A 17,389-nucleotide genomic window follows, 5' to 3' on the forward strand; every position below is an offset into this window, starting at 1 on the left:
ACTTGTCATAACAGGAGACTGGAAGAAATTTGCGAACATCAGTCCTTCCCAACCCGTCTGGCCAGTGAGTAGTGTAAGCCAAACCTTCTTTTTGCCTCTGGTGAATGAGAAAGGGTCATGCTGCTGCAGTAGAGACTGAATGATGATGATGAAGATTACGCATAATATCAACGGTAAAGTAAAAAGAGGAAACTGGCCTAATGCTATTGATATGACGAAAGGCAATTTAGTTATAATTTTACACAATAACTTATTTCATTCCCAACAATAATAAAGACCATCAACAAAGAGGGACACGACAAACTCCGACAAAGACTTGAGTATATTATTATTATTCTATACTGATGGCAGTGAACTAATGCAGAATAGACAGAACAATGGGCTACCTAGAACTCTAAATTAATAGCATCTAAATAATTTATCCTTAGGTTTGCTTGAGAAATCTGCACCTGGGCTGTGGTAATTAATCTATATCGAGTTTATGGAGTACTAGCTATGCCCGCGATTTGGTACGCGTGAAAATAGTTTGAATAATATTTCCCGTTTTTTTGGAACATTTTTCTAAAGAAATCATCATTATCAGTAAACGGCTCCGCCCCTATTGGCTGTAAGGTGATGTTGTATAGCCTAAAGCCTCAGAATACGGAACAAACCAGAAACCGTCAACGGGCGTAAATGTGTATTCATATAAATTACTCCAAAACGCACTAATTTGACTTTAGAGCAATTAGTCAATGGCCGGCGCGCGCATTGTTTACATATCCGTCAGATTGACACTTTAAAATTAAATTATGCCGTCTTGTGCCGTTCCAACATGTAAGAATGCTACTGGAATTACGAAGAAAGTGCATGGGATCATGTTTTATCCGTAAGTAGCACATTTCCAATTGATTTTAATTAAATAATAATTTTCAAAAAAAATCACGGTTGTATTTTGTAAGTGTTGCGACAAGTCAACGGAATATTTTACCCTACTTTTTTATATTGAATTACATTTGTCTATAAAAAATTCACGCGTTAATTTTGTTAGCGTTACCACAGAATAATGGAATATTTTCCCCATCCTTTTTGTTTTAATTAGTTTTTAGTGTATTTTCATCCATGACAATATGACAACCTGATTAATTAAATTATAAGTGCCACTTGTGGTCTAAACTGAATAAATATTTTTGATTTTGATTTGATTTTAATATTTGAATTAATTTATAATATTACTCCCTAAATAATGAGGAGATAATAAATTACTATCGTGAATTTCATACTTTCCCATTTATTCAAAAGTAAGGCATTGGTATCAACAGATCAGCAGCAGCAATATTTGTATATTTAATAATAATTTTAAGTAATTAATTATTGCTTACATACTTACTCTGATTTTCTTTCAGGATACACAGCCAGAGTTGCCTCGCAATCAAATTCAAGTATTGGTGATGTTTTTGATTTGGATTCTGTTTTTGACTCCAAGAAAAGTTAAACTAAAAGCACTACTGCGCCGTAAACAAATGTTTTGCTGTCGATATGTTTACATAATAAAGAACCTTAAGTTTCTCTTTTGTTTTACTTGGCATTCTAAAATTTATATTCGAATTTTGTAATTGACTTTTAAATAACATATTATACCTACATGTAGTATATTTACACTATTTAATAGAAATAAATAATCATCTACACTTAGTTACTTCGGAGTAAAAATTAAATTCATAGGTAGGTAGGTACTATCTATGCCTATGGCCAGTCATGTCGTCTCGTTCTATCGCAAAGAATCACCATTTGATGAGAGCGAGAGCAAAAACGGAAATGGATAGTTAATACTGTGGCCGTGTGTACTTATTTCACTTACTTATTTTTTACTTGTTTAACATCTCATTAAAAAATTACATAATTTTACCCCGAAAATGGGGGTGTCACACGGCGCTAGTAACACTAAAGGGGGTAGAGGGGCGCGGGAGGGGAAGTATTTTGGACACAAGTTGCCGCGTAGAAATGTTATCGAATACTCCTTCTGGTTTGTTCTGTATTCTGAGCCTAAAGCCTTCCTCGATAAATGGGCTATCCAACACAAAAATATTTTTTCTAATCGGACCAGTAGTTCCTGAGATTAGCGCGTTCAAGAAAACAACAAACTCTTTAGCTTTCATATTAAGTATAGACTGTCGGTCTATCTATACCATACGATCAGCAAGTCAAGGTAAACACAGTGGGGTCTTATACCTTTGTAATAAGAATGAATTTGCAACAAAAATGGGCAGCCTGATGTGCTGTCGTCTACAAAGAAAACTAAATGATTCACCATCGCTTATCGTCAAACGTCATAAAGAAAACAACTTATTACTTCTATGGTGTAGGGTCTATTATTTTTGTGATAGGCTCTACAATTTCACAAATAAATTGTAATATTTTAACATAAACGGTTGGGTAGGTAAATAATTTACAACATAATAAAAAGATTGTTCTTATGTATCAATAAGCAACAACTTAACAGGGAAAACACTGACGAACAACACTTCTAAATCAACTTTGTTCTTTCAAATATATCAAGAAACACATATTATATTATTTTGTGGAAGCAAAAGACTCACCTATTATATTCATATTGGCCATTCATGTACGCTCAGGCGCGGGCGAAGACTCTATAAAGATACCAAACGTCTTCACGACCTCACTCGTCCGACGTCCGAGACGTGTAAGGATGTACAGGTTACGATATCGTATCGATACTCGATGAAACAAGGCAACGTGGCGTGGAGGGGAAGAATACATACAATACATAAATCTCTTGAGAATCAAGCTGTACTCCAAAATGCTGATAGACGAGGAACTAAGAAACTGGGAGCAATGACACAAATGGGTTTAAATTGGTGTGTCCCATGTCTCACCACTTGATATTTAACAAAAGATGTTCATCGATACGTGCCAGACTTCGTAGTGAGAAATGCAAGCCTAGGCTCTATAAGTGACAGTGTGAGGCTTATCAGTATTATTATTATTATTGGTTTTGGGCCTTCATTTGCGCCAGCTCGTCCAGGTTTGATCTATTGTGGTAGCCCTTGTTTTTAGAGTTCACTGCTTAGTCCCGTTGAGTCTATAAATTTCCAGATTCTTTGGAGCGTGATATCTGCTATCTCATCCGGGTGCATGATGTGTCGCCCGAGATGGATACTTTTTTTGCTCATAAGCGGGCCGCATGAGCAAAGAATATGCATGGCCGTTTCTTCTTCTGTATGGCAGAATCTGCACAGAGTTTCCTCGGTCATGTTCGATTTGTGTTTGTTTAGTTTGCAGTGGCCGGTTAGTATTCTAGTCACTGCACAGGCTTTGTATCTTTTGAACTTTAGCAGTTCCTTAGTTACTTTGTTGCTATATCCCTGAATGAGTGCTTTTGAGTGTTTTTGTCCCGATGTAGACTTCCACCACTCAATAGCCTCTTGTTTACAGAGGGCGGTTAGTAGCGTGGTGGCTCGTTGTTTGGTAATACCACAGAACGGTTCTACGCCGATTTGAGGGTTATCGGCTCCATCTCTGGCGAGTTCATCTGCTACTTCGTTTCCTTCTATATTCGAATGTCCTGGTACCCATGTAGGCGTTACTTTGTTGGTATTTCCCAGTGCATTCAGTGTCTCGGTGCATATTTGCACCAATTTTGACGTGTATTCGAAGGATTTTAAGGCCAGCAGTGCTGCTTGGCTGTCTGAGTTGATGTAGATGTGTTGATCCCGGAGCCTCCTTTCCAAGTTTATCTCTGCACATTTGTTTATGGCAAACACTTCGGCTTGGAAGATTGAGGCTTCAGTCCCCATGTTTAGGCTAACTTTGAGCTTAGGCCTCTCTCCGTAGATCCCGCAACCTACATCATTTTCCTTTTTGGATCCGTCCGTGTACCAGACGTGACTACCTTCCTTAAATGACATTTGGCCTTCTAGCCATTTGTCTGTTTGTGGCTTATCAGTAACAAAAGATACAGTTTGAACTCCAGTGTTAAAGTAACAGTTTTAATGACTTTATCAGGTCATTATGAAATGATTTGACACCTTTATTAATCTAGGATAGATACCAAACCATAACATTATAATTTAGAAAAAAAGTCAGTTATCCAATTAATTATGAAACATGTAACTTTCAAACTTCTTTTCTAAATATCCGATGCATTTTCCCCAAAAACGTATTAACACCAATTACCGTTGTCAAATTCGAACACAACATTTAGATAAACCAAATCGAGCATCATCGTATCTTTTATCGATAATCTGTCGATACGAGATAGCAGTCAGCACTAGCGTCCGAGTAGGGCCATTCTGTATTGTTCTCGTGTAATGCCGCAAATATGCAAATGGCTCATTAGCTCGGGTTGTCGTCAACGTATGCTAAGCGTTTTCGGTAGCTCATTCGATCTAAGTTCGCCGGTTTGGTACTGGTGTTACTTGTCGAGTTGTAATGTGTGTATACTTCTTGCAAAGTTGCAACTCACGAAGGCGAGTGAGCTTTACTTGTGTGTGTAGCACATGCACATAACGATAGGGTAATGACAGTAATGATATCACAAATTTAAAAAAACGAACAGTAGCGAGCCACCACACATGTAAAGTTCACTCGCCTTCGTGAATTGCAACAACTATACGCGTTTTACGGGTGATTGCGTTTTGATGGCGCAGTCAAGTTTTCTATGATTGTTTCTTTACACATCATTACGAATAGTTTGTCCATAACGGTATAAAAACACTTGAATTATTTCTCTACTTCCCTCTAATCCAGAAGGCCAGTAAATCCTGGGTAAGATTTGATAAGGTAGAACGGGCAGAACAAAATGTCGCTGCACAAATCGAGCCGATTCCACCGAAACTTAAAAGGGAGAAAAAATATCGTGTGGGCCGACATTAAAGATACAAAATGATAACGCAATTCGCGATCTAAATCATTCAGAAACTATATTGATATCTACTAGTGTAGTCGTACCTTAAAATATTTTTGTATAAACAAAGAATAAACAAAAATAGCACAAAAAGGATTAGTGCACACTTTCAAAGGGAATACGAAATGGGCATGACTAGGATGTACATTGTACAGTCAGCATCAAATAGTTCGTGACACGTGGCCAAAAAGACAACACATTCTGAGAGAAGACCACAAGAGAGGTTTAGATTTGCAATAAAACTTGCAGAAGTAGACTTTCGCAAACTGTCACCGTGTAAATCTGGCAGAAGTTGTACAGTGGTAAACAGCTTGCGGAAGTCAACTTCTGCAAGTTTTATTGCTAGTCTAAGCCTCGCTTTACAAACACGTGTCGCGAACTTTTTGGCCACTTTGGGTGTCACAAACTATTTAACGCTTACTGAACACAGCACAGAACCAGGAACCCGGCTGAATTCACGGGGCAAATGTCAAACTCTCCTATCAAAAAGTTCAAAAATATTGTGTTGTCAATTTTTTGGCCTCTTTGGGTTGGGCGTCACGATTTCGATAAATGCATTTATTCGTACAGTTATTAAAATGCTTCTATAAGTTTTTTACTAGGTACACTCAGCGTCAAATAGTTCGTGACACCCAGTGGCCAAAAAGTTGACAATATATTCTTAACACTTTTTGGCTACTTTGGGTGTCACAAACTATTTGACGCTAACTGTACACACACAGCACAGGAAGCCGGCTGAATTCACGGAGCAAACGTCAAACTCTCCTATAGTCTGAATTAATAATGCAGCGTGGACTTCCCCTTATGCTGAGCGTTTTCCTCGTAGCATAATAGATTAGCGTTTTATCTGATTGTCAAAAGCTTAATCATTTATTCCTTTTCTTCTATGTAAATGTAGATGAATACGGCAAAAGAAAGCCATTCTTTCTTGGAGTCCAAGAAATAATGGCTTACTTGGACTCCTGGACTACTTGGACACCAGTCACCGGCTTACATTCAAGGTGTTCTCATTACAACTCAGGTCTAGATTCAATAATGTCTGTGATTGGTGGAATATCAAATAATTTTTATCGCAGTCTTTGGAAAAAGGAACATGGGCGCGACAGACTTTCTGTGACGGAATGAAATTCACGAGGGAAATGCCAGAGGAAAAAATTAATAGATTCATACTTGAGTTTGTTTATAACATGCACAAGCATAAAGTAAGAACCTGAAAGTTATTTGTTTGTGACTTGTATCAGGGTAATCTTTCACTATAATCTTTTCTGAATCCGGGTATATTTTACAAGATTTTTTAACATAATAACTTGTTTAATCATGATCTAGTGGATAAATAATATGCCTTTCTCAACTTTAACATTGTCTGACTTCAAAGAAATAGGTATGTTTCTCTCTGCAGAGACCACATTAAGCCTGCCCAATAGAGCTGGTCAGAACTACGCCGACAACAAAACCTAGTTCTTAATAAATCCAACAGGAACAGAACTAATGATTCATACTCATCATTACTTTTTGATAGATCCTAAATTGGCTAATTAACTGTTAATTACTTAATTAAATGTCATCAACGCTCTTTTTTCCTTCCTCGTAGTATCTAAAAGGCCCTGAAGTATCTAAAAACAGAATGTTCACTGAAGAATGATCGCGAGAATAAAGAAAGGACATTGTCAGAAACCGCCTAAAAAACCGCCCAAAAACATTAACCCATCATAATTATTTTCTAATTTTTTTAATACATTAAGCACCCTTTCATTCTAATGGACACTTAAGCATTGAAAAATTAAATAAATAAGTATTTTAACGTTTATTCTATAATACTATTACAACTTCCGGACGTTTTGGTGCGTGGCATGGTCTAAAACCTATCAAGTTCCATAATTTTTGCCGATAAAATCTGTACGAGGCATTACCGTACTTTATTGCTGGGAGTCCATGTATAGTGATGTTCCTGCGGCCATCATAGACAATAAAATATCGATTTTGAAAATAAAATAAATCGATTAAACTGCTTTGAAGACTAAGATTCGCGAGAATGCTCATTTGATCGAAAAGAGTGTTAAAGCTATCAGAATCCCACGTACCTCGTTTCATCCGTTTTGAATCTCGCCGGGGTCCGAGTTTCTCCGGTATCCGACGCTCTGGGTCCACCTGCTCGTCGTCCGGAAGACACTCGTCCCCTTTTGCGCCAACCACCATCACGTACATGTCGTTCGTGGTCACACACGCGCGGTCAATTGCACTTTTTAATTTTAAACTTAGTATAAGAACCTTGAGAAATAAATTATTTCAGTAAAAATCTGAGCAGAGTTTCTGCTTACGATGTTGCTAGTTTGGAAGTTAAAGACGCTATGAAGAACTCCGAGCAAGCTCGCCCCCAGGTGACTAAAATGGCGGCAAACGGAAGTAAGTCAAATCAATTCCTATTAAATAATTGCGGAAATGACGTCATTTAAGGTATAAAAAGGTAAAAAACTACACCGGAAGTAGACGCATCTCTCACCAGATGCTGTGCATCGTCACATGCCGAATAATAACGATAACAAACATTCAACAAACTATCTACATAGTAGTAAATTACTAATAAATAGCAACATTAATTTGCTGTCACTGTCAGTCTGCCTCAAATTGTCAAAAAATCCTGCCAGGGAGACTGGCACAAATAAATATATAAATAATCAGTTTTAAACTCCAGAATGGATAACAATAAACCATCTCTGAGTCAGTATTTTGGTGATACGGAAGTGCCGCCCGCATCACAGTTTTTTGACGAAATCGGAACCTCTCCTAGTGACATGATACAAAGTGTTTACTTGGGGGACAGTAGTGGTAAGTTTTCATATAAATTTGTCTACTTTTCTTGTAAATAATTACGTTTCCAGTCTTAACTGATAGTGCTAACGAGTGTATCATTTATTCTAGGCAGTCAGCCGTCAGCACCGAATCTGTTCCCACAAAATATGGCGACTTCTTTTTCTCAACTCAGCAGTGCGCAAGAAGTCTCATTTTCTCCTCCTGTGCCGACTGTTAGTGGTTCCACGACTATTTCAACTAAGAGCCTACCTGACCCGTCTACGTTCTTCGACACCATAGGCCCTGAGCCTACTTTAGGGCCGCCTAAAAGTGGCATGACCAATCCTAACATTATAGCTGATGCATTAGATGGTTTAAGCATAAAAGTAAGTGCATTCTATTATTTTTTTTGCTATTATTATAATTTAATTTGACAGTTTTGGGCGTCTGTCTTAATATTATCAGCTTCCTAATAGGTTAATACAGAGTTGATGCATATTATAATACATGTTTTAACAATAGATATTATTTTGTGATAGAATCAACCTATAGACAAAGAAGAAGTTAGAAGAAGGGATGCTTGGATTCCTAATGAAGAAGCCAAAAAGACACTCATGAAGGTAAATAAATGAAATAATAAGTTGTAATTTCCTCCTTGATATTTTAAGTGGCAAATTTTAATTAGTAACATTCCTAGATGTTTTAAATAGCACTTGTATCATTATAATAATTGTTTTAGGCTCAATCATCTCCAAAAGGATCATTCTTCCCGGAGAGGGAAGTCCTAACAATGCCTGGACTGGTGCTAGAAGAAGAATTGGTAAGTTCAACTATTCAATATTGAAAGATAGATGGTAAAAAAGATGGACATGAAAAAATTAGGCCACCTTTGAATTATGAATTTTATTGAGCAGGTACATAGACCATATTAGTTCTATAATAGACCTTTGTTCTGCAGAGGCAGGACAGTCATGCCCAGAGGCAGCTTTACCTATAGTGCAGGCTGTGCATTGCAAACAGGTGTCATAGGATGCACCATTAACTTCTGGCCATGCGCCTTCTAGTATTACTTGATAACTATAGTCCGGTTGCCGAGCACATAGAATTTCGTCCAATGACCCCAGGCTACCCATCCTTATTGCTCGCGCGTAATTATATTGCTGTCGCGACTGTGCGACGGGCGACCGCAGTGAGTGTGCGAGCGCGACAGCAACATTACGCGCGAGCGATAACGATGGGTAGCTTGGGGTCATTGGACGAAATTCTACGTGCTCGGCGACCGGGCTTTAGATGGTGCTAGAGTAATGATTGTTCACAGGCGCTACATGGGCTAGAGGCTGTTCAAAACTTCAAATAGTTTCCTTGTCAATGTGATCTCTTAACAATCCTTCGCAGGCCGACGCGCTCCAAGAGGTAGCGGTAAAGTACCTCGGCGTGAGCTCGGCGGGCGCGCGCGGCGTGGTGCGCGCGGAGCACGTGAGCCGCGACGAGGCCGGGCTGCGCGAGCTGCTGCGGACTGGCTACTTCCGCGCCGCCGTCAACCTCACTGCCGGGCTGCTAGCGGCCGCTGGACAGGGTGAGATAGAGATACACTGCCTTAGAGCGCTAGAGTGAGACCACAATAGGGAGCTGCTGCGGACTGGCTACTTCCGCGCCGCCGTCAACCTCACTGCCGGGCTGCTAGCGGTCGCTGGACAGGGTGAGACCCTTAGGAGACAGGGACACTGCAAGCTGACAGCAGTGGCACAGAGCAAGCTCAACGAGCGCGCTGCATGTGACTTCAGGCAAGTGTCTTTCACGCAAGTATCTATAGGCGCGAGTGTCTGTAGGCGCGAGTGTCTTTAGGCGCTAGTGTCTGTAGGCGCAAGTGTCTGTAGGCGCAAGTGTCTATGGGCGCAAGTGTCTGTAGGCGCAAGTGTCTGTGGGCGCAAGTGTCTGTAGGCGCAAGTGTCTATAGGCGCAAGTGTCTTTCAAGCAAATGTCCATGCGCGCAAGTGTTTCTTTCCGCTCGTGTCTTCGCGCGCCTTCCTCCCAGGCCGCCGCCCTCCAAGAGGTAGCGGTGAAGTACCTCGTTACATCTACCTACACTTCCTTAGAGCGCTAGAGTGAGATCACAATAGGGAGCTGCTGCGGACTGGCTACTTCCGCGCCGCCGTCAACCTGACTGCTGGGCTGCTAGCGGCCGCTGGACAGGGTGAGATAGAGATACACTTCCCATAGGAGACAGGGACACTGCGAGCTAACAGCGGAGTGTCACAGAGTAAACTCAACGGGCGCGCTGCGTGTGACTCAGCCAAGTGTCTTTCGCGCAAGTGTCTATAAGCGCGAGTGTCTGTAGGCGCAAGTGTCCATAGGCGCAAGTGTCTTTTATTCAAGTGTCTTTCGCCCAAGCGTCCGTTCCCGCAAGTGTCTTTCGCTCGAGTGTCTTACGCGCAAGCGTCCATACGCTCAAGTGTCTTTTCGCGCAAGTGTCTTCGCCCCAGTGTCTCTCCGTTCTTGTCTTCGCGCGCCTTCCTCCCAGGCCGCCGCCTCCAAGAGGCAGCAGTAAAGTACCTCGGCGTGAGCTCGGCGGGCGCGCGCGGCGTGGTGCGCGCGGAGCACGTGAGCCGCGACGAGGCCGGGCTGCGCGAGCTGCTGCGGACTGGCTACTTCCGCGCCGCCGTCAACCTCACTGCCGGGCTGCTAGCGGCCGCTGGACAGGGTGAGATAGAGATACACTGCCTTAGAGCGCTAGAGTGAGACCACAATAGGGAGCTGCTGCGGACTGGCTACTTCCGCGCCGCCGTCAACCTCACTGCCGGGCTGCTAGCGGCCGCTGGACAGGGTGAGATAGAGATACACTGCCTTAGAGCGCTAGAGTGAGACCACAATAGGGAGCTGCTGCGGACTGGCTACTTCCGCGCCGCCGTCAACCTCACTGCCGGGCTGCTAGCGGCCGCTGGACAGGGTGAGATAGAGATACACTGCCTTAGAGCGCTAGAGTGAGACCACAATAGGGAGCTGCTGCGGACTGGCTACTTCCGCGCCGCCGTCAACCTCACTGCCGGGCTGCTAGCGGCCGCTGGACAGGGTGAGATAGAGATACACTGCCTTAGAGCGCTAGAGTGAGACCACAATAGGGAGCTGCTGCGGACTGGCTACTTCCGCGCCGCCGTCAACCTCACTGCCGGGCTGCTAGCGGCCGCTGGACAGGGTGAGAGAGACAGCGATACACTCCCTTAGAGCGCTAGAGTGAGACCACAATAGGGAGCTGCTGCGGACTGGCTACTTCCGCGCCGCCGTCAACCTCACTGCCGGGCTGCTAGCGGCCGCTGGACAGGGTGAGAGAGACAGCGGAGCGCTGTTAACTAGAGTGGGATGATACTTTCCTTAGGAGCTCGCTGTGAAACGTGCAACGGGCGCGCTGCATGTGACTCAGGCAAGTGTCTTTCGCGCTTGTGACTTCAATGAGGTGTCTTACGCGCTAGTGTCTTTTGGGCAAGTGTCTTTTGGGCAAGTGTCTTTTGCGCAAGCGTCCGTTTGCGCAAGTGTCTTTCGCGCTAGTGTCTTTTGCGCAAGCAATAGGGAGCTGCTGCGGACTGGCTACTTCCGCGCCGCCGTCAACCTCACTGCCGGGCTGCTAGCGGCCGCTGGACAGGGTGAGCGAGACAGCGATACACTCCCTTAGAGCGCTAGAGTGAGACCACAATAGGGAGCTGCTGCGGACTGGCTACTTCCGCGCCGCCGTCAACCTCACTGCCGGGCTGCTAGCGGACGCTGGACAGGGTGAGCGAGACAGCGGAGCGCTGTTAACTAGAGTGGGATGATACTTTCCTTAGGAGCTCGCTGTGAAACGTGCAACGGGCGCGCTGCATGTGACTCAGGCAAGTGTCTTTCGCGCTTGTGACTTCAATGAGGTGTCTTACGCGCTAGTGTCTTTTGGGCAAGTGTCTTTTGGGCAAGTGTCTTTTGCGCAAGCGTCCGTTTGCGCAAGTGTCTTTCGCGCTAGTGTCTTTTGCGCAAGCAATAGGGAGCTGCTGCGGACTGGCTACTTCCGCGCCGCCGTCAACCTCACTGCTGGGCTGCTAGCGGCCGCTGGACAGGGTGAGACCCATAGGAGGACAGGGACACTGCAAGTTAACAGCAGTGGCACAGAGCAAGCTCAACGGGCGCGCTGTATGTGACTCAGACTAGTGTCTTTCGCGCAAGTGTCTTCGCCCCAGTGTCTTACGCGTAAGCGTCCGTTCCCGCAAGTGTCTTTCGCTCGAGTGTCTTACGCGCAAGCGTCCATACACTCAAGTGTCTTTCACTCAAGTGTCTTTCGCGCAAGCGTCCGTTCCCGCAAGTGTCTTTCGCGCAAGCGTCCGTTCCCGCAAGTGTCTTTCGCACAAGTGTCTTGCAACGGGGCGTCTTAGCTAGCTCAGTCTGACACCCCGCTGTTTAGTACTAAGTCCCNGGTTAAAAGGATTTTAGTAAGACAGTGTTTACAATTTCCTTCGAAATTGGTTTACATTAAGATAAAACTAACTTTTTTATATCACAATAATACTTACTGTTCATGTTATTTTGAATAATATTAAATACTTAATTCATATACAGTAGAACGCCGATTATCCGAACGCCGATTAACCGAATCGCCAATTATCCGAATCGGTCCTAAGCGTAATATAAAAAATTAAAACCAAGTAATTATTGATTTTTTGTTGGAATTCGGATATATTTCAAATTGAGCGTTATTGTAGCAGTTCTACAATAACGCCAAGTAACAATATATCTGTTTGTTAAACTAATTAAAGTTTGTTCTATGTATAACAGTTCGTTTTTCTCTATTACCAGTCTATGTCCGATTATCCGAATTTTCGATTATCCGAATCGACCCCGGTCCCAATTAATTCGGATAATCGGCGCTCTACTGTACTAGTATACTGTGTATGCTCAATAGCGTTATTATTATCAAAATTTGTGTACTGAAATATTGTAGACTTGAAAACTATCTGATACAGTAAACAAAATACTAATCTGAATTCACTTTTCATAAATCTCCACTGTATAAGTTAGAATAACCAAATGTTTATTATGAACTGCTAACACAAAATCCATAACCTTGCTAAAACAATAGTCATCGTTGAATGACACTGATTTCAATGGCATTTTTTTTTTTTTTTTTNGGTAGTAATATGTCAAAATTGTTGGTTCTTAGGCGAACAATGTATGGAGAACGAACATTGTCCTTTGATGTCAATACAGCCTAGATTGGAGTGATTTGAAATTCAGCTGCGTATGCGTCGAAAAATGGACAATGGATATTGTCTCGCTCATCACAACTTCACAAGTAGAGAAAGTGTCATGTGAAATGACTTCGAATTCTAATTCGCACTGATTTAGTCAAGGTGGAATTTTATAAGAAAAAAATCTGGATCAATTTATTACTATTGTTGTATCTTGCGTCATACTTAAAGTATTATTACACTGCACAACAAAATTGCAACTTTTGGCTGATGATTGACTTTCATTACATGATGTTTACTAATTTGACGTCGCTGATTCTGAATCTGCCGTTCATTNTTATCAATCCTTAAACAAACTTAATATGTATGCAAATAATAATGACTTGCATTTTCCGATTCAATTGATACATCCACTATCCAAAGCACGACAGATGAGATAAGATATGTGTCTTTCTTAGTTAGACTATAGCTTTTCTGACTGTACCACGGAAAGTAAAAAGGAGAAGAAAGACAAAACTATACATCAGAATTAAGAAACAAGCATCATGTAGTACAACAGACAGGAATGACGTAATAAAAACTATCATCATTATCATTTATTCAGCCATAGGAGGACGTCCACTGCTGAAAATAGGCCTCCCCCGATGATTTCCATATTGATCAATTGGTAAAAACTATGCCTAAATTATATTCCGCACGTTATCTTACAGCAGTAACAGTGAGAAACCACTCTTATTATCGACATACCTTCTACCCATCTGGATTCTGTGTTCTCCCAGTGAGGATTTATGCCTTTCTAATACCATTAGAAAAGAAGATTTCAATAAGATTGTGATCGAGAGCAAACCAATTTTATATGCACTACCTTAGTAATAAAAGTTACACGCACTTAGCGTTTGGTAAAAACGCTAAGTATTATGCTAACTTAGTACCTAAGCAGACATAATCATCAATTGATTAAAACCAAAATATAAAACACAGCGGATCTCCGCAACATTTTATCGTAATTCATCACACATTATTGTCCTGTACATAGATAGTGTTGATAAAGTATCGCGATGTCATTGACTCCAGGTTATTTGGCGCGGCCATCGCAAACAAAACGCACTTCAGCGTCTTAGTTATAGTATAGTAGGGGCAACGCCAAAAGATGTAACTAATTCGAAGATTAGGAACGGGTCAGTTAGCGTACGTTAACGGTCAAGGTAGAAATACAGGAAGCAGCTGGATGCATACTGCCTAGAATCGCTGAATTTAAAAGAAAGACATGACTAAGACTAGACTCGTCTTATGTATATCAACTAGGGCATGTAATATCGGAAGGTATTCAATTCCGATATTGGATTCCGATATTAGATCTCAATATCGGAATTCCGATATTAATATCGGAATTGAGTTCATATGCTATAAAATTAATTTTTGGTTATATTCGTAAGAATTCTGGATTGTTTACAATAAAATAATGATTATAATCAAAATCTTTAATTTGGTACAAAACAGCACTTCATAATATTGAAGAATTTTAAAACCATTTTTACGTTATGGGTATCTATTGCATTAATTTGTTTTTTTATGTGACAAGAGGCAAACGAGCAGACGGATCACCTGATAATGAATGGTTACAGATAATGAGCCTATATGGACTAACACATAATTAAAGTGTTTTTGTAAAATCACAGGTATCAAACAAACTTTTACTCCTTCATTATATTACCCTGTTTTATGTTGGCGGAACGAATTTTAGAGTCATTCAAATCACGTGTTACAAAAATTGTAGAGAGTGGTAAAAAACTAGAATATGCTTGTAATTTGTTCCTTTTTGATTATCGATGTACAACTCACAAAACCACTAGCCAGCCATATGTCAGCCATAGGACGTCCACTGCTAAATACAGGCTCCGATGCTGATTTTCACAATGGCCGGTTGGTGGCGGCCTGCATCCAGCGCCTTCCTGCTACCTTTATGAGGTCGTCGGTCCACCTCGGTTATAAGTCCTACGCTGCGCTTTCCGGTACGTGGCCTCCACTTCAGAACCTTGCTGCCTCATCGTCCGTCTGTTTTGTGTACTAAGGCAGAACCGTTGGAAGATCTTATCACAATGCTCGAAGACCTTAATCGAGTTTCCCAACAGGTAGGCCTAGGTAGGATGAATATGGAAAAAACGAAGCTTATGTCGGATGTCCATGTTGCTCCTTACCCAGTTTCGGTTAGGAGCTCGATTCTCGAGATTGTTGACAAGTAAAGTTAAAGTATGTCTATCTCGGACAAACGATCAGCTAGGTAGTTAGATGCAATTTCGAGAAAGAGGTAAATCGTCGAATACGAAGACGAAAGTCTTCAATTAGTGTGTGTTACCAGACCAGTGATGATATACTGCTTGAAAACGTGGCATTTGAATATAGGGCACAACGTGCAATGGAGAGGGATAAGCTTGGTGTTTCTTTACGAGATCTAATCAGAAATGAGGAGCTCCGTAAACTAACTAAGGTCGCTGACATAGCCCGACAGATTAGCAAGCTGAAGTGGCAATGGCAGGACACATAGTACGCAGAACTGACGGTCCATAGTCCAGTAAAATTAATGTTTGAAAGGGAGTTGAGATGTCGTTCTTTGTTGACCAAGCACCTATGGCAAATGCTTAAATTGATTTAGAACAAGTTAAATTAACCATAAATAGTAAAGATATTAAAATATTTGCAGTGGAACAAGAAGTGATGGTGAGAGACATGAGAAAATCATTGGTCTTTGCCTATCATGTACTTTGGGCTTTGTGGCAGGTTGTGGCGAGTTTAAACGCTTTGTTTAAAATCTCAATTAAAACTTTTATCTGATTCCGATATTACGATATTGGGTCGCTCAATATCGGAATTGAAATATCGGATCTCGCAGTCCGAGATTCCGATATTACGAGATTCCGAGATTCCGATATTCATGCCCTAATATCAACAGTGATGATAACCATCATCAAGATCACATGTTAGATGGTGAATGACGAAAATGAACCACTTTCGCTTGGTAAGAGTGATGCTACTGCTTCTACCCTTAGTCACCAACGGGTTGGACTTATCGTTGCATTTTTATCTTAACAAAAGCTTAATCCTTTAAACCTATATCTAATCTAGGTATTCCCCGAAAAAGTGGTACACAAGAAAAAATAAAGACAGATTTATCTGCTAGGATAGGACTGTTTAAGTGTGTGCAAAAATAGATCCAGAATATCAGATGGAGTCAGATTTGTCACACTTTATTCTGGTTAATAAAATAATCCAGATTTTCGAAAAAATGTTGTATGAAGTTATGAACATACCCATTATACTACGTATTTACCTAGGTCAAGTTAACGAATTTGTAAGATTCCGGTGTTTTTTGGAAGAGAAGAAAATTATTTAAGTAAATATTCTGAAATTATTTCGGAGAAAGTATCAAAAGAGACATTCCATGAAAGATTTATTGTCAAGCAGGATCAAAAGGGTGATTTTTGAAGTGCCTACGATTTTATTTAATGTTTCTGGAAAGTTTTAACATTTATTTTTGCATGTCTACTAAAAATTGAGTAAAAATCTAAACAAACAACTCAACAGCTCAAAATTCTCAATCTAGTGACTGAGAAAGAATTCTTATATTTGATTCGTCTTCGAATTATACCAACTACAGAATAATAAACCAAACAACAAGGTTACTGTAATCTGGCTTCCTTTTTCTTGATAACTCCTACGTGCACATGTGAAGCTAATTCTTTATCTGCCTACAATTAGACAGGATTGAATCGACCTGATTATCCTGAAATGTGATTTAAGCCACGTTAAGCTTACGACCTGATCAATGTCAGACGCCTATTATTATTTTAACTAAGATCTTCATGGTCCTTAAAAGTGTCCCAATTTACGCATCTATCTAAATCTAACAATGTTCAGACATTGAAGGACACGGAAGAGGTATAGCATCCATTCTGATCATATCAATGCGATGCTCCAAATGAATATTGGAGGTTGAATGAAAGATACATATCAAGACATGGTGGTATTATAGAGGATGATATTATGGTTCAGCAGACGTGATTGAAGAGTGAGCCTAAGTCTAGATAGTAGATTGAGTGAGACCCTAAATGATGATGATGATGATGTTAATTATCAAAAAATATTTTGCGATAAGAACGCAGAATTGTGTGTGAACAAAATGAAGAAGAAAGGATTTTTTTTGTATTTACAAAAATTACTACTAGTCGAATATACCCATCGTAGTAAGCTAAAAATGCTTGTGGGTTCACGAAAATCTTACTCAGAGGTTGAATCAACTTCACGATTTCGCGGGACTAATTTAAAACGACCGCCGCTTAGTGATATTAAATAACGTCGTCAAGTGCAGTAGACTAGTGGCGACACTCAGACGCAATCAGCTTATCCGTATTATCCTGTAACGAAGTCGATTGTGGTGCGTCCGCAAAAAGTAACAATGCCGTGGGAACGACAGGGCTGAGCAATTGAA

General features: G+C 41.1%; 2 protein-coding genes across 6 annotated transcripts in view; one reads left to right on the forward strand and one right to left on the reverse strand.

The window, feature by feature from the left end:
* Positions 1-17,389, reverse strand: part of LOC114360384 (G protein alpha s subunit) — a 63,003-nt gene that overhangs the window by 32,289 nt on the left and 13,325 nt on the right. The gene's annotated exons all lie outside the window — the stretch shown is intronic.
* Positions 7,505-9,477, forward strand: LOC114360385 (trafficking protein particle complex subunit 12-like). Its single transcript, XM_028315095.1, has 5 exons — positions 7,505-7,732; positions 7,826-8,082; positions 8,236-8,316; positions 8,436-8,516; positions 9,092-9,477. Exons 1-5 carry the CDS (start codon positions 7,600-7,602, stop codon positions 9,308-9,310), a joined length of 771 nt encoding a protein of 256 aa, XP_028170896.1. The 5' UTR covers positions 7,505-7,599; the 3' UTR covers positions 9,311-9,477.

This window comes from Ostrinia furnacalis, unplaced genomic scaffold (genome assembly GCF_004193835.3).
Source record: "Ostrinia furnacalis isolate ACB-3 unplaced genomic scaffold, ASM419383v2 OfSCF4979, whole genome shotgun sequence".
NCBI classification, from domain to species: Eukaryota; Metazoa; Arthropoda; class Insecta; order Lepidoptera; family Crambidae; genus Ostrinia; species Ostrinia furnacalis.